Below are 26,693 nucleotides of genomic sequence, written 5' to 3'. Positions count from 1 at the left end.
ATCTTCCTCAATTGAAACTTTGTAGCCTTGAGCAGAGCCAAGCCTTCTGCTTGCTCCATGGCGGCAGCCATTTCTGTTGGGATTTATTTATCTTCTATAATTGAAACTTTGTAGCCTTAAGCGGAGGCCAAGACAGGCCAGGGCTGCAGAAGCGTGGCTTCCTCCATCACCGGGGGCAACCCTAGCCTCCTGCTCTCTCCAGCTCCGTGGCTGCCGCCATTTTTGTTGGGATTTATCTTCTATAATTGAAACTTTGTAGCATTGAATGGAGGCCTGGGCCGGCAAGGGCAGGCAGAAAGCTTGGCTTCCTCCATTGCCAGGGAAACCCAAGCCTCCCTCCTGCTCTCTGTGGCTGCAGCCATCTTGGTTGGGTTTATTTGCATATTCACTCCTGATTGGCTTGTGGGCATGGCTTGTGGGTGTAGCAGAGGTATGGTCAATTTGCATATTACTCTTTTATTAGATAGGATTATTGACTTTTTTCCCTATGCTGTACTTTACATCCCCATGACTCTTTTGTAGCTTCTTAATCTCTCTACCCTTTTCATTCATCCTCTCACCCCCTCCCATACCTTCTATGTGCCTGACACTACACAGCACTAGGCATTGGGTAAGGAAAACAGAAATGGATTTGTATATCATGAATATTACAGCATCAAGGGGAAGACAGATAAGAATCAAATAACCATATAATTACAATCAAATAAGCATATAATTACAAACTATGACAATAGCTAAAAAAGAAAAGTATAGGCTGTTATGACAGCATGCAACTGAGGGCCTTCTCTAGAGTTCAAGAATGACCCTCTGAGGAAGTAACATTTGAGCTGAAGTTGATTAAGCTAATTGGATGAGAAGAGGGGAAGGAGAATTCTAGGTCCTGAAGCAGAAGCACAAAAGTAGGAACAACAGAAGGAAAGCCAACGTGTCCAGCCAGGGGAAGAAGGAAAAGAGCTGGGCTAAAATGTGGGAGGGCAGAGCCGGGTCATTGAGCACCCATCTGCCTTATTAAGGATTTTGCTCAGGGCAGCAGGCAGCCACTGAATGATTTTAAGCAGAGGAGTGACATGGTCAGCTGGATTTTGAAAAGATGGCTGTGGCTGTCCTATGGAGAATGAATTAAAGAAGAGGGAAGAGTGAACATATGCAAACAAATTAGCAGGCAGTTGCCATAGTTCAAGGGAGAAGCAATGGCAGCTTAGAGTTAGGATATTACGCTGGAAAGGAGAGATGTGATCAGACTGGAGAAATCCAATAAAATCAACAGGGCTTGGTGTTTGGAAGATTGAAGAGAAAATGTTAAGAATGATGCTACATTTCTGAATAGATAGTGGAGTTATTCTCCAGAGTAGATACTGCAGAAAGGCCAGATTTGAGATGGGACACCATGCATTTGGTTTTAAATAGCGTTTTAGGTACCTTTTAGACATTCCAATAGAAAATGTCAAAATATAAGGATATGACTCTCAGGAGAGAACATTGGACTAAAGATACAGATAATCATTGAAGCCATGAGCACAGATGAGCTCACTTGGGGAGAGTGTACAGAGGAACAAGAAAAAGAGGCTTAGGAAAAAGCCTTCAGGAATTATAACATTTAAAGATCAGATAGAGGAGGGTAATCCAGCAACATTATTCAGAAGGAGTAACTGATGACGGAGGAGGAAAACCAGGAGAATGTTTCACCAACGCCAAGTTAGGAAGGGAGCTGGTGTCCACAGGCTCAAACGTTGCTGAGAGGCCGAGTACACTGAGGATTGAAACGTCGCTAAGTGGCTCAAGCAGCATGGAGGCCATCATTAATTTTAGTGAGAATCATTTTGACTGCATGATGGGAGTGGAAGCCGGGATGAAGTGAGCTGAGAGATGAGAAAACCATGAGAGAGGGAAAAGACGATCCTTTGGGGAAGTTTTACTATGCAGGGGGAGGGGAGACATGAAATGGTGAGGGAAGTGGGCTCCAGAGAGCAGTCCATAGGATGCAGGGGCTTGAGCTGAATGAGATGCTGAAGAGAAGCATACATGGGAAGAAAGAGGTGGTAGCTTATTTTCTATAAAATTGATCTGAAAATTGTGAATGGGTAGATTTAACATCACCCACCTCCCAGGAAATATCAATACTTTTATATGAGTGTTTGATGACTTAATTCAAGTAATAGATACTGTGGGACTTCCTAGTGTCATTACACCACCCCAGGCAAAGTTAACTGCTCTAGCCTCTGTCACCAGCACTTGATTTGTGTCTGTTGCAGTCCTCCCAATGTGGCAATGTGACTTACCGTCTGTCTTTCCCACTCATTATATATTCCTAATTTTGTACATTATACATTGTACATTCTGCATTTTACTCAGATTTATACCCCTAGGCCAATAATATGATATTGCTAGGGTTGAGCAATATGGTGACCCTGCCTAACTCACTGCATTCAATAAGTACTTAATGAATGAATGAATGAATGAATAGATAACAACAAAAACAAGATAGAAATAAGGCCTCCGAATGAGAACAGTGGAGTTCAGAAGGTACTTTTCACCTCCCATGCAATCTTACCCACCCAGATCAACTGTACCTTCATCCACACAGCTAGACCTAAGGGCAAGGTGATTCCTGTCTTCACTCTCAGCATTATGACTTCTGATCTGCACAGTGACAGTGATATGTGTCTGTCAGGCTCTGCCTGGGGCAACCCGAGAAAAACATGCCACAAGGCTTGTCCTCAAGGATGGGCAACCTGATGAACCAAGTCAGCTCTTTTTTGGCCAAGAATTTCTCAGAGAATCCAGCCTCTTAAATCAAACTTTGCCTCAATTCCTTGCAAAATGGAGCAATGTTTTGGCAGGAACAGGCCTGATCCAGTTGCTTGCAATCTGGACCTCCTGCTGCCCTTGGAGGTCAGCCTACAGTATGTCATCTCTTCTTCCTCTTTCATTCCTGGTACAGCCCAGGACCGGACAATTTCATCGTTCTTTATGAGAAAAAAAAAAACCTCACAAAGTTTCTCACTCACTTTTTAAGACGTACAAGTATTTAAAATAATTACTGAAAATTATTCTATTCTCATATATTATTTGCCTTTTTGGATATAAAGTGGTGATCAGTATTTTATCAAAATGTGTGAGGTTATGAACATACGAGGAATGTCAGTCTGAAATTTAAAAGATTACAGAGGTGATCTGAACTGGAATTTTTACTTTCAACAGAAAACATAATTGTTGCAGAACTTCTTGTAAAATATCACATGATTTTCAATTTAAAAAATATTTTACACAATGCAGAAAATATGTCTTGTCCTCTAACAATATTTTTACATGTTTAAATCTTAATCTAAAATGTATTTGAACAACAAAAAAATGTCCTTTAACCAATTCCAAAATCTTAATTAAAAAAAAAAAAAAACTCTCCTGAATGGTGCTATCCAGAGGGAATCTGCTGAGTCAGGTTTTTCTTTCACCTGGAACAGCAGGGGCACTGATATTAATTGGCAAGCTTACTCATTTTGCTGCCCCACGTATGCTGGTGGTCCTCCTGAATGCTGTGTCCCAAAGAGCTAGCTGCTGTGGGCCATATCCCTTGGGCTCCCTTGTCCTGGGTGTCTTGGATTTGGCTAATGGGAGGCACTGGAGGGAGATCGAAGGCTAGAGGAGGATGAGGTCAACATGTTTCCCCCATCACTCTGCGCTCTGCACATGGTTCCGGTAACGGTTGTGTCGCTCTACGACCTCAGCCCCTGCCAGGAGCCCTCCTTCACAAATCCAGCTCCCACAGGACCTGAGGGACGGCAGAAGCTTCCCCCTGTGGCTAGTCCTGGGAGGCCTCAACTGCCCTGTGTTTTCCTTACCCTGCCCTCTCCTCCGTAAATCTCCCTTCTTCCAGTTCTCTTCCCCTTTCTATGTGACTGAGTGCGCTTCCTGCCACAACCCTGGCAGACGTTGTTCCCCTAATGAAAGGGCAGCAGGCTAAGTACATGGCAATAAGAGTCCAACAATGAAAATACATGAGAAGAGATTAAATACCTGTCAACCAGGGTTCCATCTTCCTACCTTACCGAGATGGATTCTCAAAATCTGTCTCAAAATATTTTCTTGTGGGTTATAGGCTGTCCCTTGTGTTTTTCACCAATGTGGGTAAATTTCAGACTGAAAGACACTTTCAAATGTTAGTTGATTTAGTTTGGGGGCATTTTTTTCTGCAACACTAAGCAGCATTGACTATCACGGAGCAGTCTGTGGATTTTCAGTGAATTGGTTTCTATAAATAGGCATTAAGTAAAAGTCTGAAGTAAGTAAAAACCTGGGGTTGGCTTTTCTTTCCCTCCCTTCATGCTACTCTGGGGCGCTGGGGCTCTTCTTGCACAGGAGAGCAAGGAGAAAAACGAGTGCACCAAGCAGTGAGTGGCTGTGACGGCTCTTCAGCGGCCCACAATGATGCCACAATAGTGTATCTGGTTTCTATATAGCAACCTCTCGGTCTTCTGTTCTCCCAGCCTCTCTCTCTCTCTCTCTCTCACACACACACACACACACACACACACACACACTGAAGCAGTTGACAAAGTATGACATGCAGGTGGGCTTAATCTGATATATACACTGAGTGGCCAGATTATTATGATCTCTGAATGCATAATAATCTGGCCATTCAGTATATATATATATATTAGAGGCCCGGTGTACGAATTTGTGCATGGGTGGAGTCCGGCCAGCCTGGCCAGAGGGAGGGGACATGGGCAGTTGGCCGGCCTGCCTGCTGGCAGAATTACTGGTCGAGGGGACAATTTGCATATTAGCCTTTTATTATATAGGATATACACTGAGTGGCCAGATTATTATGCATTCAGAGATCATAATAACCTGGCCACTCAGTGTATGTGTGTGTGTGTATGTGTATGTGTGTATCAGTGTATATGTATGTGTGTATCAGTGTATGTGTATGTGTGTATGTATTGTGTGTGTGTTTCAGTGTATGTGTATGTGTGTATCTAATTAATTCCCTTTTTTTAAATATATTTTATTGATTTTTTACAGAGAGGAAGAGAGAGGGATAGAGAGTTAGAAACATCGATGAGAGAGAAACATCGATCAGCTGCCTCCTGCACACACCCCACTGGGGATGTGCCCGCAACCAAGGTACATGCCCCCGACCGGAATCGAACCTGGGACCCCTGAGTCCGCAGGCCGACACTCTATCCACTGAGCCAAACCGGCCTCGGCTAATTAATTCCCTTTTAATGTGCACAAATTTCGTGCACCGGGCCACTAGTGTGTACACACACACACACACACACACACACACACACACACACACACTAGTGGCCCGGTGCACGAAATTCGTGCACATTAAAAGGGAATTAATTAAATGAAATATTTTAATATTGCTATTTGCCCTTTCTCTATAATAGAAGTGTCAGAGATGAAAGAAAATTAGTAACATGCATATGAAAATCTTCCTCCTGTCAGAGTCTGGGGCGTGCCGTGGGACCCAGAGTCAAGCTCCACCCACCTGTGTGCTCCTCAAAATCATGCAAGACCCAGACCTGGCTGGCCCCACCCCCATTAAGCCCTGCCAGGCAGGAGGTGAAGCCTCAGGTCCCCTGGCCCGGTGCCAGGGTGGGGGGCGCAGCCTGAGGTCCCCCGGCCTGGCGCCAGGGTGGGATCATGGCCTTAGGTCCTCTGGCCCAGGCCAGGGCGGGTGACGTGCCTTGAGGTCCCCCATTAAGCCCCACCAGGCGGGGGGCGCAGCCTGAGGTTCCCCGGCCTGGCGCTGGGGTGGGGGGCATGGCCTCAGGTCCCTCTTTAAGCCCCATCGGACAAGGGTCACAGCCTGAGGTCCCCCATCAAGCCCCACCGGACAGGGTGGCCCGGACTGAGATCCTCCGTCAAGCCCTGCCAGGCGGGGGGCGTGGCCCGAGGTCACCTGGCCCGGCGCCTTGTGGTCCGCCTTGTGGTCCCCCATCAAGCCCTGCTGGGTGGGGGGGTGCAGCCTCAGGTCTCCCATCAAGCCCTGCTGGGTGGGGGGTGTAGTCTCAGGTCTCCTGGCCCGGTGCTGGGCAGGAGGCACAGCCTCAGGTCCCCTGGCACCAGGGTAGGGGGCGCGGCCTGAGGTCCCACAGCCCAGTGCAGGGGGAGCAGCCTGAGGTCTCCCGGCCCAGCACCAGGGCAGGGGGGTGCACCTTGAGGTCCCCCATCAAGCCCTGCTGGGCAGGGGGCGTGGCCTGAGGTCCCCTGTCAAGCCCCACCAGGTGGGGGGGCGCAGCTTCAGGTCCCTGCTGATTGCTTGTTAAGGTTCATTATGGGAACTCGGCCTCCACTGTGGGTGCAGCCATCTTGTGTTATGGAAACCCCACATCCACTGTGGGCGCCACCATATTTGTGATGGTGTGATGGTCAATTTGCATATTCCCTCTTTATTAGATAGGATATTAGGGAAACAGTGAAGAGAAAGCTTGATGTATGTGTTCAGCAACAATGGGTCAATATGATCATTTGGTTGTGGAGGTAGTTCAGAAGAGAGACATCATTTCAGCGGAATAGTTTTCTTTTTTAAGATTGTTAGAGTTAGGGGTGCTGTTTATCCCTCATACTTTTGTTGATCACCTGTTCCACCTAACCCATATACCTGCCCTCTGATTCTGCTGACCATTACTTTTCTTTGTCTTTTATTCATTGCTATAGCCAGACTGCTCCAGACATCATATCTATTTGTCTCCCCAAAACTTCCATTTTTCCATGAAAGGAAATGCTGTGGTAGTGATTTGTAACTCACAGATTTTCTTCTATTTTTTCAATTCCCCTTCTGATTAACACGGCACCTTACCGTAGCTAACAAGTAGGCATGTTAGATGTTGCTGTTATTATTTTCAAAACAAGACAGTTGTGGTAAAGACAAAAACTCTATTAGGCTGATAGATTGCTTAATAGTGTGCCTGTGTGAGTACCAAAGTGAGCTTAGTCATAGAAAAAGTAATCACTCACACCTCTCCCAAATGATGAAAATAGCACCAAGGTGAGGGAGCAGGTGGAGGTGTATAAAAAGGTGTGTGGCCACCCCCAACTTCACCTTGGCCTGGCATTTGAGAGTCTCTGCAGGCTGGCTCCTCCCTGTGTCTCTAACCTTCCGCACCATGTTTCCCAGCTGAGCCCTGTACCCTTGGAGCAGCAGGCCTATCTCTGTGCCTCCTTCCCAAACCTACTATGAAAGAGGACTCAGGAATTCATCACAGCCTTTATTTCTTCCCTCTTTATTTCACAAAATATTTAGCATGCACCTGTGTTCCAGGTGTTGGAGAAGGAGGGGCCAATCCAGTGCAGAGCTGACTAGGACCCAATGGGTAAGGCTGCCTAAGTCCATAACCAGTTAGGATTTCATTGCCTGACTACACTTCCAAATAGCCCCTATCAGCAATAAAGGTGATAGTGTCACTCTATCTTTACCCTTTTATTATGTTTCTTGAAATTGTTCAGAACCTAAGGGGGTAAGAGTGCTATGAATAAGTCAGTGCAGTCCCAGTGCTAATAGAGTTTACATTCTGCTGGAGGGAGAGAGTTGATGAACAAGGATGAAAGGTAAATTCAAATGTTGGCTGGTGCTAGGAAGAAGGTGAACTGTGTGACGACATGGAGGGTAACAGAGTAGAGGGGGATGCTTTAGACATGGGGGAAAGGGCAGCTTCTCTGAGGAAGGGTCATTGAGGCGAGGCTGAATGATGACAAGTCATGCGGATGAGATATGTGAGGAGCTTTTCAGGAAGGAAACAGCAAGTGACACATCTCAGAGGTGAGAAAGAGCACAATGCGTACAAGGGGAGATTTGTGCGGCTTCCGCTTAATTAATAAGATAGAGAGGTGAGGTCAGAGAGAGATAGGCAAGGAGCAAATAACATAAAGTGAGGTACTTGGATTTTCTTCTAACTGTGATGAGAAATCTAATAATTTTAAGTAAAAGATCTGATTTATGCATTTAAATATTATTTTCATTTTGAAATAATTATACATTCACAGGAAGTTGCACAAAAATGTACAGACAGGTCTCACAAACTTTTTACCTGCCCTCACTCAATGTTAACATCTTACATTACTAAAGTACCATATCAACACCCTAGCACTGACATTGATTGATATGATCCCCAGAGCTCATCCAGGGTTCACCAGTTATATATGTACTCACTTGTGTACATATATACAAGCCTGAGTCCCTGGTAACTACTAATCTGTTTTCCATTTCTACAATTACAACATTTCAGGAATCCTATATAATAAAAGGTTAATATGCAAATTGACCAAACTGCAGAATGACCAGTCACTATGATGTGCACTGACCACCAGGGGGCAGATGCTCAACGTAGGAGCTGCCCCCTGGTGGTCAGTGTGCTCCCACAAGGGGAGCACCGCTCAGCCAGAAGCCAGGCTCACAGATGGTGAGAAGCAGGCCTAAGCCATCAGCTGGACATCCCCCAAGGGCCTCTGGATGACATCAGGGCACAGGCGGGGCTGAGGGATCCCCACACCACCACCGAGTGCATGAATTTCTTGCACCGGGGATCTAGTATTATATAAATAGAATCATACAGCATGTAATCATTTGAAATTGTGTTTTTTTTTTTCACTAAGTATAATTACTTTCAGATCCATCCAGCTTGTTGCTTGTGTCGATCATTTTTTCCTTTTTATTGTGGAGTAGTATTCCACAGTATGGATGTACCAGATATCACTCATTGAAGAACATCTGGGCTGTTTCCAGTTTTGGGAGGTATTTTGAGTGTTCATTTCTCTGGAATAAATGCCCAGAAGTGCAATTGCTGCATTGTATGGTAAGTGCTTTTCTAGTTTTTAAAAGAAACTGCTATTTTCTAGAGTGGCTATTATACAATCACAGCTACAATTATTAGTAGTAAGCCATACCTCATTTATGTCCTACCCTTTCTTCAAGATTCTACTCAAGTCCTAGCACCTCCTTAAAGCTTTTCCATCCTCTAGTCATTGATAAGTGTTCTTTCATCTCACCACACAGCTCTTATTGTCCATTCTACTCCTTTCATTTCATTCATTCACCTATGCATTCAACAAGCATTAGTTGAGTGCCTACTATCTTCCAGGCACTGTGCAGATACAGAAACGCAGCTGCAAACAAAAGAAATGCAATTGCCTTCCCTAACGAAACATACAGCCTAGTGAAGGACACATCATTAAATGAAGATTCACACAAGAATGTGTGTGTGTGTGTGTGGTATATGTATTTGTGTATATACACATAATACATTTACATATTGCATATGTACATTATATATACATATATATCTAGTTATAGATATTCTATATAATAAAAGCCCAGCGACTGAATGGCAGAACGGCCAGAACAACGGGTCGACCAGTCACCATGACATGCACTGACCACTGGGGGCAGACGCTCAACACAGGAGCTGCCCCCTCGTGGTCAGTGCCACTTGGCTGACCAGGATGAGCGGCTGCTCCCACTGCGAACCCCGGGCCAACGGCAGGAACCCCGGCTGCAATCGTTGCCTCCTAGCACCAGGCTCCTCCTCCTCGCTCCCTGCTGCCTCCTCTGACACCCTCCTCTGGACACCATGCAGCTTGCAGAGCTGACCCCGGAGGCTGGGAGGCAGGTTCGAGGCCAGAAGGTGGATTCGTGGCCGCTATGGGACTGAGGCCTACTCTGCCATCTCTCAGTGCTATTGTCCCTGGGCCTCGGCCCTGACCCTGACCGGGTCCCCTGGAAAAGCAAGTGTTCTGGCTCCATGGAAGATGCCGGACCAGGGAGCAGCCACTCAGCAGACTGGGATGAGCTGCACTCCCACAGCAGGTGATCCCCGCAGGCCACGCCCCCACCAGTGCCTGAATCCCGTGCACCGGGCCTCAAGTATATAAACCAAGATAAGTACTATGAAGAGAATGTATGAAACTTCCAGAATAAATTGCTCTCTCCTTTTTTTTTTTTTTCTGTGACTATTCCAGGTTAATCACAAGCCCCTTGAAAATAGAGACGATATTTGATGTTGCCTGGTTAAACTCAGAATCTAACCAATAGTAGTGAGTGCTTATCACTGATGATAGTGGCTATGAAAGAGAACAGTATTGTCTGGGGATGACTCTTAAGTATCAGGAGCTGAGGAAATTACACTTTCTTTGCATCTCTGCAAAAAGAAAGCAACCTATTGAATGCATTTTTATTATATTGGTTTAAAACACAGGAAACCATCTCTTTGTGTGTTTTATCTCTCGAAGGGCTCTGAAAATTGTTTTGAAATGCCTACTTACTTGACTCAAATATACATACATTTCCATCCTCTCTGCATAGTGGTGTGCTGGTAAATATTTAACAACTGACTCGTTCTCGAAAAAAATTGTGGCATTTGCCAATACTCCTACCAGAGCCAATTTAAACTATCAACATGCTGTTACTAAACACAGAGATGGGAAGAAATGCACAGTAGCACATTTTTTAAATACCATGGACAGATACAGTAGAAATAAATAAGCCCAAGAGAATAGTTAGTAATAAAATGCTGTGAAATGTGAGGAAGTAATAAGTTCTAAGTATTTATTAACTTTTTCAATGTAACTTATTTAAATATAAATTCATATAATTCAATTTTAATATGACTATATCTATCAGCTAGCTGGCTCACAATATTCCTAAAAATTTAACAATTGGCTCTCAGGAGATGGTAGAAGCCAGCTCCATCACCCCACTGCCTATGCAGCTAAATAGACCATATATGTTTCAGATGAGATTCAACTATGTTAAATTGGGTCTTTAGTTAAACAGAGAGGAGAAAGCAAAGTTGAATCTTGCTAACTGACACCTAATTCCCTTTCCCAGCTCTGCAGAACAGTCAAGGGCCGAGGGTCGTCGTGAAAGCTTCAATGTGGCACTATTTTGAGTTAGCTGACCAAAGACTCATGCATGACCAAGTCATCCCACAGTGTGTCTGCCTCTACTGTAAAGGCTGGAAAAGCGAAGCACTCATTTTCTCAGCTTCCCTCGAGGGTGAGTGCCCAGTGAGACATGAGCAGATAGATAGTGGTCTGGAAAAGCTTTTTGCTTTCCTGATAAAAGGACTAGATGGGCCTCTTGCCCTTCCTTACTATCTCAGATATGAATATGATGTCGGAGCTACAGCACCCATTTTGAGGGCAATATGCATGAGGAAAAGGCCAAGAGAATTGAAGCTCTCTTGACTGGGGGTTTAACAGGCCCCTTGATTTAAATAACCCAGCAGATTCTGTTAGACTTAATGTTGTGTGAAGGAAAAGGCTATTTCCTTAAGCTCTTATGTTTAATTCTCTGTTATTTACAACCAAAACCAGCCCTAGCCCATACTCATAGGAATTTCATCTGTTCTGGCTTCCATTACCCTAATAAGAGGAAAGGCAATTGATATACCAAGCATGGTGCTGGGTGGTTTCCAGAAGTTTAAGTTCAGTATCTTTAAGTTTCATAACAACAGTAAAGAAACATGGAAAGGGCAAAGAGATTTACTCAAGGACATACAACTAACTGCAGACTATCTTAACTGAACTAACCAGGATTCACTTGGTGCTTTTGTCCAGTGCTCTTTCTTCATTCCATGTCACCACATAATAACACCATTAGCCCTCCTTGCTAATAATGAAAGACTCAAATCTGAGGTTGGTAAGTTTGCTGCTGGCAATACCAATATTTTACAGCAAGGCTAGATCTTTTGAACCGCTTCTTCTAGAAAAGTACATTTCGAAGCAGTAATTCTTAACTCAAATTCTTAAGTACCTTGGAGAACCATGAACACCTTTAAAATGTATGCTTAGAAATGCATGCAAAAATGTTGTGTGTGTGTGTGTGTGTGTGTGTGTGTGTGTGTGTGTGTGTGTGTGTTTGGGGGATAAGGAGTTCACAGGGTTCCTAGATCTTCAAAGATGCCCATAATCCAAAAGAATTAGGAGCCTATCTCTGAATATTATGATATGATTATGATATGATCTCTCCATTCTCTGAATGCCCATTACACACACTGCACACATATCTTTCACCACTCTTACTACAGGGATATGCATCTTTCCAACCAGACTATTTCTTCCTTAAGAGCAGAGATTGTATCTTATTGAAACAATATGATCTAGAAAATATATATATATATATATTAATACACACACACACTAGTATGCATATGCTTTGCGGTCAGACAGACATGGGTTGAAATCTCAGTTCTGCCATTTACTGGCTATGTGAGCTGAGACAGGTTAATTTCTGACTGACTTGTTTCATCTGAGTCTCTTTCTGATCTTCTTTTGAAAACATATCTTCCTCGTCCATAGCAGAGGGCATGAGACTCAGTCTAAACCAGTGGTCGGCAAACTGCGGCTCGCGAGCCACATGCGGCTCTTTGGCCCCTTGAGTGTGGCTCTTCCACAAAATACCACGGCCTGGGCGAGTCTATTTTGAAGAAGTGGCATTAGAAGAAGTTTAAGTTTAAAAAATTTGGCTCTCAAAAGAAATTTCAAACGTTGTACTGTTGATATTTGGCTCTGTTGACTAATGAGTTTGCCGACCACTGGTCTAAACCAATGGCAGTGCCCATTTTCTTAGCCAAAGAGTTAGGCAGCAGAAGAGCACAGGAGCCCTGCTGGCCAACAGACTCCCTCTCCAGCAACTTGCTCTCAGAGGGCAAACATCCTTTCCTTTCTGGCTACAGAGTGGTCAGGGCATGCACCTAAGCTGTGTATAGCCATGACTCCATTCTTGTGAAGACATCTGTCTGTGGATGGAATGACTAGACTTGGCAAACAGAGGGAAGCAGAGGTAGGAAAAAGAGAACCTTCCTGGTTTCAATGTTATGTGAACTGATAAGCACACCTTTACACCTAAGCAAGTTTGAATTCAATCTGTCACATGAAACAGAGCCTTGAGCTCATCTGTAAGTAAGGATGGTAATACTTACTCTGAAAGTTTTGTGAAGATAAAATAACATGTACTAAAGAACCTAGTGGTAAGCTCTCACCCAGCTTGTGACTGCCCCATTTCAACAGGTACCTATTATTTGTTCTTCAATATGTTCCAAGGAACATTAATTACACAGGCTGTGACTAAGTTTTTTCTGAGTTGAAAAAGAGATGAAATAATATGAGAAATACTTGGTTAAACAAAATTCTTCCCCAAGGGACTGTGCAGTCTCCAATCATCTAATTTGCCTCAAGAATTCCCAACTGGACCACGTAATATGACCACAGAACCCTTGACCAAGGAGCATCTCCGAACACATTTTGGGAACTGCTCTCAATGTGGCCAATTCGGCAACTGTACTGTGGCAAACACTGCTTCAGGGAGAATTCCACTGTCACCATCCAGTTCCTTTTCTACTGGAGCCATATTCCAGTGGTTTTCAGCCCAGTTCCGACTACTACTACCTGTGGGACTTGGAAAATCACTTCAGTTCCCTGAGTCTCAGCTTCTTCATTGTAAGCGGATGATGTTAGATTCCATGACCTTCAAAAACTCACCCTGCTGTACAAGTCTGTGCTTATGGGGTTATGAAAGGCTCTGGGAAGATTGCATGTAGGGTGTGTGGATACTCTGAGCCTATGAAGGCCAGGAAAGGCCCAGGCTGTTAAGTGGGGGAAAGAGAGGGAAGATGGGGACACACAAGGAACATCAGTTACTAGAACTAGCTCCACTTTTTTAAGGTTTTATTCCAATATTCTAGCGTAAGCAATCTCTGGGTGATCTCAACTTTGAGTTCATACATTTTAGGTTTAGATGGAACAAAACGAAATCCTCATAAAACAAAAGGTTAATGTGGCTGAACACCTGCCCCATGGAACCTCAAAGACCAAGAAAACCTAACAGAAAGAGGAAGAGAGTGAAGATCAAACAATTCAGACTCTGACTCCCGAGCAATGCCAGGTTCTTTACTTCCTTATTCAGTTCAAATTTAAGCAAGACAGCTGGGAACCAAGCCCTCTTCTCTTCTGTTATTCTCAACTAACCAACAGGGAACCCTCTTAGGGATACTTAGTAAGTATAAAAGAAATGACAAAGGAGAAGATCCTTTGAAAACTGCAAAGCACTCCACAAATACGTTATTTTTTATTATTATTCACAATGTTTAAAGTGTAGTATTTATTGGCTTTCCCACAGACATGACTTCAGGCAAGCAATTCATCAGCTCCTCCCTTCATATAAAACAAGTAGAGGATGGGAAAGATTAACTAGAAAATGATGGGGGATGCCTTTGAAAATTGAGGGTCACTGCAATACTTACTGATTAACAGTCATCATACAATTGTGAAGTTATAAATAGCTCTGCTCCCAGCAGAACCCCAGTGTTCTGCTCCTTTTTCACTTGTTGCCATTTTGATTGAGTCCATTAGCTCCACTACCCTATAATTAGCACAACACCCTGGAAAATTAATCCCGCCTGGTGAGTCAACATCAGGGAAATGAAACAGACTTCTAAACAATGTTGGGATAAAACTGAAGCGAGGGAACGGAAAGCCTCAAATTCTGATTTGTCAGCTAAAGACAGGGGAATCCATCTTTCTATTTTCAACAACTGACTTTCAACATTGCTATCAAGATAAACATATTCCTTATTAGAATTTTCAATTAATCAGAGAATTACAAGTTGTTACATTATGACTATGTATTCCTTATAAAATGTGGCTTTGGAGAAACTAAGCCTGCTAATATAATTAAAATAAATTGCCCAAATCTCTATCTCCTGGCAGAGCCTCTGGAGTCAGACTGAGCAGGAGGGTTCTGGGTGAGTGGGCTTGCAGAGGAAGCCTTTTATTAGAAAGTAGAGGCCCGGTGCACGACATTCATGCACTTGACGGAGAGGGGGAGGGTCCCTCAGCCTGGCCTGCTCCCTTTCACAGTCCAGGAGTCCTCAGGGGATGTCTGACTGACAGCTTAGGCCCACTCCCCGCAGTTGGACATCCTTAGCGCTGCCAAAGAGGCAGGCTGCTGCGCTTGCCAGCTGTCAGCCCAGCTTGTGGCTGAGTGGCGCTCCCCCTGTGGGAGAGCACTGACCACCAAGGAGCAGCTCCTGCATTGAGCATCTGCCCCCTGGTGGTCAGTGCGTGTCATAGCGACCGGTCATTCCACCGTTCAGTCAATTTGCATATTATTCTTTTATAATATAGGATGGTGAGATTGCCGAAATCTGAAACACCTGGGATAAACATATCCAACATGCAGGAAGGGGAATCACATGTTACTATAGTCAAGAGGCCACAAGCAGATTAAAAGCAATATAGAAAGCTTGAATATGGAACCAGCTAGCTACCCAGGAGCAGGGAATGAAAATGAGGAGCAGTGGTGTAAAAATGGGAGTGTGTGCTTGGGGGGTGCTTCTCCTAGAGCGAGTTTCGGTTTCTCCAGCTTGCATGTGGTGTCATGTATAGGTGAGTGTGGTGAGTTAAAGGTCAGGTCATCAGAAAAGTAAATGAGTCCTTTCATCTAATTCTTTTTGTAAAATATTTTCATTTCCCAAATTAAATAGTCCCAGTGTCCTTTTCTTGTAAATGCTTATCAGCTTTTAACTGTTTTATTTCCAATTGCATGCATGTGATATGATTAGGAAAGTCTATAAACTTTCCTAGTTAAATGCCAACTCATCTAAGGCCAAAGTCATCATCTTCTTTTCTAGTCATACCCTAACTTCAGATCATCCAGCCTTAAAAAATAGGAGTCTTTCCTCTTCCTTAATCATCAAGTCCAATTAATTTTTTAAAAATATATTTTTATTGATTTCAGAGAGGAAGGGAGAGGGAGATATAGATAGAAACATCAATGATGAGAGAGAATCATTGATCGGCTGCCTCTTGCACACCCCTACTGGGGATAGAGCCTGCAACCTGGGCATGTGCCCTTGACCAGAATCAAACCTGGGACCCTTCAGTCCATAGGCCAATGCTCTATCCACTGAGCCAGATCAGCTAGGACCCAATTAACTTTTAAATGACTCCCCATTTGGCAATATATTTTCTTTACTAAGGGGTGGGAGGAAACTTGGACTTAAAAAATTATCTTTTCTTCTTCTTTCTTCTAACTGTTTCTCCATTTTTATACTGATTTTTTTTGCAGTAAATAATTAGAAACTGGATTCTTCTAAAAATAATTGCTCTCTTTCTCCAATATTACTACTGTATTTTAAACAACATATTAGCAAACTGAAGCCAGTAACACATATAAAGTATTAGGTACCATGACCAAGTGCAGTTTACCCCAGAATGCAAGTTGGTTTAACACTGAAAAGCAATTGAAGCAATACACCATGTCAATAGGATATAAAACAAAACTACATGATCATCTAAAATTTAGATTCTAAATAGATGAAGAAAGATCATTTGACAAAATCCAACACCCTTTCATGATAAAACACTTAATAAACTATAAATAAAAGGCAACTATCTCAACATAATAAAAGCCATACATTAAAAACCCACAGCAAACATCATACTTAATGGTGAAATATTGGATGCTTTCTTCCAAAGATAGGGAATAAGACAAAGATGGCTACTATTGTCACCTCTATTCAACACAGTATTAGAGTTTCTAACCAGGGCAATTAGGCAAGAAAAATAAACAGAAGACATCCAGATTGGAAAGAAAAAAGTAAAACAACCTCTATTCACAGATAATGTGATCTTATATATAGAAAGTCCTAAGAAATACATTAAAAGAATATTAGATTTAATAAGCAAGTTTAAGAAGGTTATAGGTTACAAGATCAATGTATAAAATTCAGTTGTATGGAAATAAAATTCATTTTCTAGAAAACAATTCAACCCCAGCCCTGGCCAGTATGGCTCAGTTGGTTGGGCAACGTCCCATGCACCAAAAGTTTGTGGCCTCAATCCCCAGTAGGGAGCAAGAGGCAGCTAATCAATGTCTCACTCTCAAATCCATGTTCCTCTCTCCCTCTTCTTCCCCCTCTCTCTCCAAAATAAGTAAATAAATAATAAATAAAATAAAAAGGAAATTATTTTTAAAAAATATATTTTATTGATTTTTTACAGAGAGGAAGGGAGAGGGAGAGAGAGTTAGAAACATTGATGATAGAGAAACATCAATCAGCTGCCTCCTGCACACCCTCTATTGGTGATGTGCCCGCAACCAAGGTACATGCCCTTGACCGGAATCGAACCTGGGACCCTTGAGTCCGCAGGCTGACGCTCTATCCACTGAGCCAAACCGGTTAGGGCAAAAGGAAATTATTTTTTTAAAATTATTTTCAGTAGCATCACAAGAGTAAAAAATTTAGGAATAAATTTAGCAAAATAAGTATAAGACTTGTACTTTGAAAATTACAAAACACAGCTGGAAGAAATTAAAGCTCTAAATAAATGGAAAGACATCCCATGTTCATGGATCGAAAGACTTAATATTTTTAAGATGGTTATGCTCCCCAAGTTTGTCTACAGATTCAATGCAATCCCTACCAGAATCTCAGATGATTTCCTTGTAGAAACTGACAAGCTGATTCTAATATATAAATATAGACAAGGGACACAAAATGGCCAAAGCAATCTTGAAAAAGAACAAAGTTGGAGGACTCATACTTTATTTTAAAACTTACTACAAAGGAACAGTAATCAAAAGAGTGTGGTATATGTATAAAGGTAGACAAATAGGTCATTGGAATAGAATTGAAATTTCAGAAGTAAACCTATGTTTACTTGGTTTTTGACATTGGGTGCAAGACCATTCAATGGGGGAAAGAATAGTCTTTTCAAAAATAGTATTGGAATCACTGGATAGCTAAATGCAAAAGAATAAAATTACCTCACACCATGCACAAAAACTAACTCAAAATGGATCAAAAACCTAAATGTAAGAACTAGAATAAAATTCTTTGAAGAAAACATTTGAAAAACTTCATGACCTTGGATTTGGCAATGATTTCTTTGATATAACACCAAAACCACTAGCAACAAAAGGAAAAAAAAAGATTAACTGGACTTCATCAAAATTTAAAACTTTTATGCTTCAAAGAACACTACCAAAAAGTGAAAATATAACACACAGAATAGGAGAAAATATGTGCAAAATCATACACCTAGTAAAGAACTTGGATCTAGAATATAAAAGAACCCTTACAACTTAATAAAAGCATAACTCAATTCAAAAAGGACCAAAGGACTTGAATAGACATTTCTCCAAAGAAGATATATAATTGACCAATAAGCACATAAACAGATGCTCAACATCATTAGCAGGGAAATCACAACCAGAAGATACCACTTCACACCCACTAGGATGGCTATAATCAAAACGTCAGCTTATAATAAGTGTTAGAGAAGATGTGAAGGAATCAGAGCACTCATAGGCTGCTGGTGGGAATGTAAAATGGTTAGGCTACTTTGAAAACAATTTGCGTTTCCTCAAAAAGTTAAACATAGAGTTGACATTACACCCAACAGTTCCACTCTTAGGTATATGTCCAAGAGAGATTAAAATATATGTCCACACAAGATATTTCACATAAATTGTTGTAGTAGCATTATTCACAATACTCAAATGGTAGTAACAACTCAAATGTCTATTATTAATGGGTAAGCAAAACGTGGTATGTCCATATGATGAAATATTATTCAGCCATAAAATGGAATAAAGTACTGATACATTCTACACAACACGGATAAAGCTTGAAAATAGTATACTAAGTAAAAGAAGCCAGACAAAAAAGACCACATGTTATAAGATTCCACTTACATGAAGTTTCTAGAATAGGAAAAGCTCCAGAGACAGAAAGTAGATTAGTGGTAGTTTGCTCAACACTGGGGGGAATGAGGAGAAAGAAGAGGGATAGTTAAAAAGTATGGGCATTCTTTCTTAATGATAAAGATGTTCTAAAAATGACTGTGGTGATAGTTACACATATCTATGAATATACTAAAAACCACTGTACACTTTAAATGGGTGAACTGTATGGTATATGAATTACATCTCAATAAAGCTGTTTTACCCCCCCCCCCCCAAAAAAAAAATAAAAAAAACACAAAAACAACAACAAACACCAAATCGGTATAGCTGTTGATGCCAATTTTCTGGTGGTTATTTTTATTATTTTTTTTTAATATATATGATGGGTATGGCTTTGCATCCATAAAAATCTGGTACATTAAATATCATTTTACTTTATTTTTTTAAACAAATTAAATCTCACCTTAACCCTCATTTGTGAAAGTATTGAGATGTTAAATTATAATGTTCCTGTGTGCAACTATCACCACAGTCAATCTGAGAACGTTTTCATTATAATTAAGGTTCCCTCCTCTGCAACAGGAGGGCTTTATACAAGTTGCAGGGGTCTTCTGCAGTCTAGAGCACCAGGAAGGGCCCTCTGCCTTGGTCTGTACTAGTTAACACTGACAAGATCACAGTCTGAGCCTGCACAGGCTAAGGTCCTCTGAGTGAAGGTCGTTCTGCTACTTCCCTTACCTGCTAGAGATTGGGGGATTTTGTGAAAGCTGGAAATCCTGGGGGCCCAGGCAGCCATTTCTCTTTAACCTCTACTTCTTGAGGTACTGTGAGGCAGCAGGGCATTCCTGGAACCTGCAAAATACTAACCTCTTCCTAGTCTTGCTAAATCTCCTTCTCTGTCAAGGACTGCTCCTTTACCCCTATCTCAAAATGCTCTCCATCTTCTTCCCTTCTATGGGATTTCTGATTCCAGCAAGGACAGCTCTGCTTGTTTAAGACCATCCCTCTTATTGAGAACAACTAGACAAGCTGGGCAGAACAGAAGAAATATCTGTCTGAAGGCACTGGAAAGTTTTTAAACAAACTTGGAAGTTTCAAGTTCTCTTCAAGCAAGAACTTGAAGGGCCAAATTCCAAGGAGAACAAGAAAAGTACAAAGAGGCTAGCCCATCATTGGGTACTGCCTTTCCCTTTGCTGCATTCGCTGGCTCTTAGCAACCAAGAGGGCAAGAGGCTAAGGAGAGCTTTGGGTAGCCTTAGGGAACTGTGATGACAAAAACTGGAGATCAAAGGCCACGAAAGAGGAGGTACCGTGGTAAACACCCCAAGCTTTCATTTGGCATGGTAATCTGTTACATTGGTGGCTCCCCAATGAACCATACCTCCCAATATTTATGCCTCTCAGTGTTCACTCTTTACATTGGCTTTAGGCTTGGCCAGGTGATTTGTTTTTATCAATAGTACCACAATAAAAGTACACAAAAAGAGATTTGATAAGCATTCATCCCTGAGGTTTTGTACTTTTGGAATTCTCCTTCTTGGAACCCAAACTCCATCCTTAAGGAAGTCCAGGTTATCCAAATGGAGAGATGGGTCACATGGAGAAGCCCTGGAAGAGGGGCTATTATGTGGAGAGAGAGGCCGTGTGGAAGAGCATCAAAGCACCCCCAGCCAAGCTCTTAGGTGAATGCAGCTTTATGAGTGATCCCAGTCAACACCAAATGGAGCAGAACTGTCCAGTCAGCCTAGAGAATTGTGAAAAATAATATATCATTGTTGTTTTAAGCCACATGTATTGGGATGGTTTGAGATATGGCAAATAAATAAATAAATAAATTAATTAATTAATTAACTAATTAATTAATTAATTTTGGAACCCTAAAGATTGCTAGGAGTAAGGGTACACCAAACATAGACCAAGCCTTACAAAAACTGAGGTCTGGTTTCAAAAGAAACTTAATCCTTTATTGGATTAATTTGCTCATCATCCCTACTCCCAATTGTCCACCAGAAGCTAAAATAAATCACCTTGTAAGGAAGATAACATCATCTAGAACCTCAGGTCATCTATATAGTTTTTAAACAATATACAATGCCCAGAATTGTTTTAAAAAATTATGCTTATAAAAATATAAGATTTGATTGGTAGTCAAGAGAAAAATCAGACAATAGAAACACAACCACAAGAGATCCAGATATGGAGGTTATCATACACAGATTATAAAATAACTGATTAATATGCTCAATAAATTAAATGACAAGATAAAGAGTTTCAACTCACATATGGAAGTTTTAGAATTAGAGTGAAATTATGGAGCTTAAATATGCAATAGCTGAAATTAAGAACTCAATAGATAGACTTAACAGCAGATGAGATGTAGCTAAAAAGAGAATTTGTGAACTGTAAGGCAGAACAGAAAAAAATCCAAACTTCAGCACAGTCAAAAGACTAAAAAATACATAAACAAGCATAAGCATCAGATATGACTCAGTGAAAAGAGCCTCACATTCACATAGTAGAAGTCCCAAATGGAGAAGAGAGAGAGAATAAAATAGAATCCTATATAATAAAAGCCTAATATGCAAATTGACCAAACGGTGGAACGACAGGTCACTATGACGCACACTGACCACCAGGGGGCAGATGCTCAATGCAGGAGCTGCCCCCTGGTGGTCAGTGCGCTCCCACAGGGGGAGCACTGCTCAGCCAGAAGCTGGGCTCATGGCTTGGGAGTACAGCAGTGGTGGCAGAGGGGACTGCGAGAGGGTACAGGCCGGGCTGAGGGACCCCCCCTCCAGTGCACGAATGTCATGCACCGGGCCTCTAGTTAATAAATAAAGAAATAACGGCCAGGGATTTCCCAAGCTAATGAAAGATTTCAAGTCACATATTCAAGAAACTTTACAAACTCCATTAAAGATAAGTAAAAAAGAAAACCACCCCTAGACACATTACAGTAAAACTGCCAGAAACCAAGAAAAAAAGACAAATATTGTAGATTGGATAAGAAAACAAAACTCAATTATTAATAGTATTTTTTCTACTTGTCTGAATCACTTCAAAATAAAATGCTTTAAACAAAGAAGCTTATTTCTTTTTCCCCCCATCCCCCAACCAGCCTCTTTGGCAACTATCAGATTAGTGTCTATATCTATGGGTCTGTTTTTCTTTGTTTATTCATTTGCTTTGTTTTATAGATTCCACATGTAAGTGAACTCATATGTTATGCCTTTCTTTGATTTATTTTTACTTAGAAAATATTCAATTCTTCATTACAAAGTGGTTACCTAGGAAGGCTGACTGGTCTTGTCTCCTAACTGGATTCTCCACCTTTATTCTTCCTCCCCTCTAGACCATTCTCTACACTGCAGTAGGTCGAACTAAAATTTAAATATGATCCCTCTCTCCTCTAGAAATGTTTCAGTGGCTTCCCATTCCCTCAGAATAAAGTTCAAACTTCTTATCACAGTTTAAGTGCCCATCTCAGGTCTTTTCTCTGCCTTTCTATATTCCTTTCTCACAACTACCTCTCTAGTGCTCTACACTCAAGCCATACTTCACTGGCTATTCATTCCTCTAAACTGCTTTCCTCTCCCCCACTTCAGGGTCTTTGTGTATGCCGTTCCTATTCTTTGGTACTCGCTCCCCTCATCTCATATTTCTTTTCCTGGGTTTCCTGCTTTCTGTCAGGTTATAGTTTAAATATCATTTCCTCTTGGAAACTTTCCAGAATTCCTAGACAGGGTAATTTATACCACAGAGGGCACGAAATTTTCTCCTTACATCCCCAAATTTCCCTATCAAAGTACCTATCACACTTTATGATTACTGCTTATTTGTGGATCTCCCTGCAAAGACTGTCAGTTCTAAAAGGGCAGAAATCATGCATGTCTTGCTCACAGTTTGTCTCCCTAATCCTCAGCCTGGCTCAAAAACAAAACAAAACAAAACAAAACACTAAATATTTTTAAAATTATTAATCAATATTAGAAAACCCTCATATCTTATCTTCAAGACAGTCCATCACACCTTTCTTGTAGACCTAGCTTTTTTTTTCTTTCTCTTCTAGAAGCTTCTAGGGAAGAGTAAATGTGAATTGACTATGCTTTACTGTTTTTGTTTTCTTAACATTTTCAAGATTTTGCTGCAATGAAGATAAATACAAAGCAAAAAAATAAATTAAAAAATGTAAGTGAAAGTATGAATAGTCATACCATATTCCCCTTCCCTGCTATCCCAATTCCAGAGTGTTTATTCTTGCTCTCTTACATGCAAAAAAGTGTGATTATTCTACTTGTATCCTCAAATGACACTGTGGCTTTTCAGTCACTCCAGCGTCCAGTTCACAAATGGCCTTCCTTGTTTCTTGTAGCCTTGGTGGCTCCTTTCCAGTTTTTATCACGGACTTTGTTTTTCTCTGCTTCCTTCTCTGCTTCCTCTTCGCAGCTCAGCACAGCTTCCTCTGTCATGTTCTATAAACCTGCCACTGTTGATGAGTCTTTTTATGTGCCATCTGAATTGGTCAGCTCTGTCTCGTTATCCCTTGGGTTCTATTTTGAATTTTAGTGGCACACAATTTTTTCTTTACTTGTTCCTTTCTCTCCCCTTGCAGCTCTTTTCTTAATCTGGTCACTTAATTAACTTTTCATTTGACAAAATTGAATGCACCACTTTGCCATCATCAAATTTTGTCTGCTTTGTTTTCTGTTTGTGTTACCACTGCCAAGAACAGTATCTGGCACCTGATCCAGACTCAGTGCCTATTTGTTGAGTACATTAAATACCTTGGCATGTGTGACAGGCTGCTTGGGTTGATTTAGATTACCTTTGTTCTTCATATGCCACAGATAAATATTTAAAACATCATTGAGTACCTAAAACTCGATGATACAATAAAATTTCACTCCAATATAAATGCTGTGACCTGGATCCAATTATAGGCATTCTTCCTTAGTAGGTTTTTTGTTGTTATCCAGAAATGTAAGAAGAAGAACTTGTTTTATTTTCATGTAGAAACTAAGATACTTTACTCCCTTTGAATATGAAGCCTAGTCTTTGGTCTATAACCTAGCCTTTAATCAGTACAATGAATACAGTTACTCCATCTAAATGTAAACAACAGTGATAAGTTCACCCTGAAAATCAAATCGCTGGGTGTTTATGAACATAGGTAGCAAGTACCAAGCAAGAAGGGCTCATGGTCCAGGGGAAAAGCTGCTGACAGAGAAAATTTCTCAGTACTGCTCCTAATTTAAGATTTGGGATAGTGGAGATTTTAGTGACGGCTGGGTTGGCAATAGGAGGGGTTTGATGGGATGAAAATAAAAAGGTTAGCTGGTGAGATGAACTAAGTTAGCAAGTACTCAGTGAGATAAGGAGAAGGCATCATGACTTTGGAGAAAAGAACCTAGGATTGATTAGCGTGAATTAAAGGAAATTGAGGGGGGTGTCGGGTAGAGGCAGGGCCAGAGCTTAGATGGTGGAGCCAAGGGGGCTGGCGATAAGGGCCCTGGAGCTCTAATGCTAAAGGTGACAAGAGAAAGCAAATAGAGCAACGGGGAGAGGATCGCTCAGGGATTCCAAGGGCGGAAGTAGCGGGAATCCTGAGCCAGAGGCTGCTGTGTGCGGTGGGTGGGTCAGCCTGCGGTGGGGAGCAGAGTCTGTGGCTGGGGCGGGGGATGCGGAGTTTTCCTAGACAGCCCTGAGATTGAGAGTTAAGGTGGTAACCTGTACTTCAGACTCTCAGGGCAGTTCCGTCAGGTTTGGTGGCCACTCAATGTTGGATGGAAAACTCGGGGAAGGTTGGGATTTCATTCCAACCGGTTGGAGGTGATTTCAGAGAGATGGGGGGACTTGGGGTAAGTGTACGTGGGGGTACATTTCAGCTCGGGTGGGTGGACATGCCCGGTTTGGGCATGACCTCAGGTCGACGTCGGGGTGTATTTCAGGCAGCGTGGCAGGTGAATTTCCTCCGGCACCAGGCATCTCAGGCGGGGCTGGAGGCCGCGGCAAGGGAATTGCCTTCAGGACGCGGTGCGTGTCGGGACGCGGTGTCCAGCGGGGACTCCGGGGGTGCGGGTGCGAGGCGGAGGGAGCCGCGGTCCCTGGATCCTGGGCTTGGGCTTGGCGGGCGCTCCGCGCCGCGAGGTGCACTGCGCTCCCGCCCTCCGGCTCCCGGGGGAGCCCGTTGCTGGAGACATGAGCGAGCGGCGCGGCGACGACCGGGGACCCTCCCTCGCCTCCGCCCGGGCCTCGCGGGGGCCCTTCCACCGTAGAGACGCTTTTCGGCGTGGCCCCTCCCTTCGCTCCTTTAAGAAAAAAAAAAAAAAAATCACCTCCAACCTTTCCCGTGAACCGCGGGCCTCGGGCCACTTCCGGGAGCGGAGGCGCGGCCCCGCGGGCGGAGGCGGAGGCGCGGGCGGCGGCGGCGGGGGAGGGGAGGGGAGGCGGAGGCCAACATGGCGGCGCGCAGGGCTGGGCCGGGCCGCCGCGCCTGAGCGCCCCACCGCCCTCGCTCGGCTCGCGGCGCGCACGCCCGCACCCAGCCTGGCCCGGCGGCCCCGGAGGGCGCAGGCCGGGAGCGCAGAGGCCCGCCGGGGCGCGGGGACGGCGCCGAAGCAGCCTCGCGCGGCCCGCAGAGCCCGGCACCCGCAGCTTCGCCGCCCGCCGGCCGGCGCGGCCCGGAGGCCCGCGCCATGGAGTCGGAGGAGGAGCAGCACATGACCACGCTGCTGTGCATGGGCTTCTCGGACCCCGCCACCATCCGCAAGGCCCTGCGCCTGGCCAAGAACGACATCAACGAGGCCGTGGCGCTGCTCACCAACGAGCGGCCGGGCCTGGACTACGGCGGCTACGAGCCCATGGACAGCGGCGGCGGCCCCAGCCCCGGGCCCGGCGGGGGCCCGCGCGGCGACGGCGGCGGCGACGGCGGCCCCTCCCGCGGTGGCAACACCGGAGGCGGCGGCGGCGGCTTCGACCCCCCGCCCGCCTACCACGAGGTGGTGGACGCCGAGGTGAGCAGGGGAGCCGTGACCCCGCGGTGAGGCCGGTGGGTGGCGGGGACACACCCCACTGGGCGGCGTGCGGAGGGAGTAGGTGTGGGGCGCAGAACCCGAGAGAGTGGAGCACCGGGCTCGTCGGGGGCGCAGGTCACCGCACGGGGGTCAAGTGGGGAGAGGGACCCCTAGAGAAGGGCCGAATGGGGGGCTTGGGGTGCAGGGCTGGGCTGCGCGGTAGGGTGAGGAGGGGTCTCCGGGCTCCGGGGCTGAGCTCGCGCTCGGAGCCAGCCCGGGTCGCGGACGGGCCGGCGGGTCCCAGGCCGGCCTCGGAGGTGGGGAAGACACCCTGGACTGTGAGGACGGTGTCTCGGGAGGCAGACATGGGGTCCTCGTAGACGAGGCTAGGGTCTGAGATTTCGTGACGCCGGGTTCCCGGGAATGAATGGGAGACGCACCCGGTTCAGAGTCGGACAGAAAGTGTGATGGGCCAGCCCGAGTGGCCCTTTGCTGGGCCCCAGGGAGGATCGCCGGGGTGAGGAGTGGGGTCTGGGTTTCATTTAGTCGCAGACCCAAAAGAGGAAGATTGGGCCGGGGATCTAACAGGAAGAGGGGCTGGGCAGGGCCGGGGTGACAGGACTTGGTCTACGGTGTGGGGTGGGGGGCGCAGGCGTTCATAAGGTCGGGTATTAAAAACGGTGGGGATTGGACTGTGAGGTTAGAGGTCAGAGGCCGGGGCTGGAGTGTAGCTGAGGAGGGACTGGGCATGATGGGGACTGGAATAGGGAGATGAAGCTGGAACCAAGACTGAGTGAGTTGAGTCCTGGTCATAGATAAGGTCATAAATGAGGGAAAACTGGCCTGGGAAAGGGACTGTATGCAGAGGAGATAAATGGGAGTGGAGGAGGAAAGTCATCGAGGTAAATGGCTTTGATGATACATCGCAAGTCTGGGTAGAGAAAATTAGGGCTGTTTAATTTGGGATGTGAGCAAAGAAC

General features: G+C 44.0%; 2 protein-coding genes across 3 annotated transcripts in view; both read left to right on the top strand.

Moving 5' to 3' along the window:
• Window positions 1-26,693, top strand: part of RIMS3 (regulating synaptic membrane exocytosis 3) — a 273,736-nt gene that overhangs the window by 161,869 nt on the left and 85,174 nt on the right. The window lies entirely within an intron of this gene.
• Window positions 25,154-26,693, top strand: part of USP24 (ubiquitin specific peptidase 24) — a 143,613-nt gene continuing 142,073 nt past the window's right edge. For both annotated transcript variants that reach the window (XM_079776309.1, XM_079776308.1), the window contains exon 1: window positions 25,154-25,713. In XM_079776309.1, the coding sequence (XP_079632435.1) occupies window positions 25,396-25,713 (318 nt within the window). In that variant the 5' untranslated portion in view covers window positions 25,154-25,395. The remainder of the gene's footprint in view (window positions 25,714-26,693) is intronic.

The sequence above is a fragment of the Cnephaeus nilssonii genome (genome assembly GCF_951640355.1).
Source record: "Cnephaeus nilssonii genome assembly, chromosome: 7".
NCBI lineage: Eukaryota > Metazoa > Chordata > Mammalia > Chiroptera > Vespertilionidae > Cnephaeus > Cnephaeus nilssonii.
Note: the sequence above shows the minus strand (reverse complement) of the source record. Positions and strands in the feature narration are given on the sequence as shown.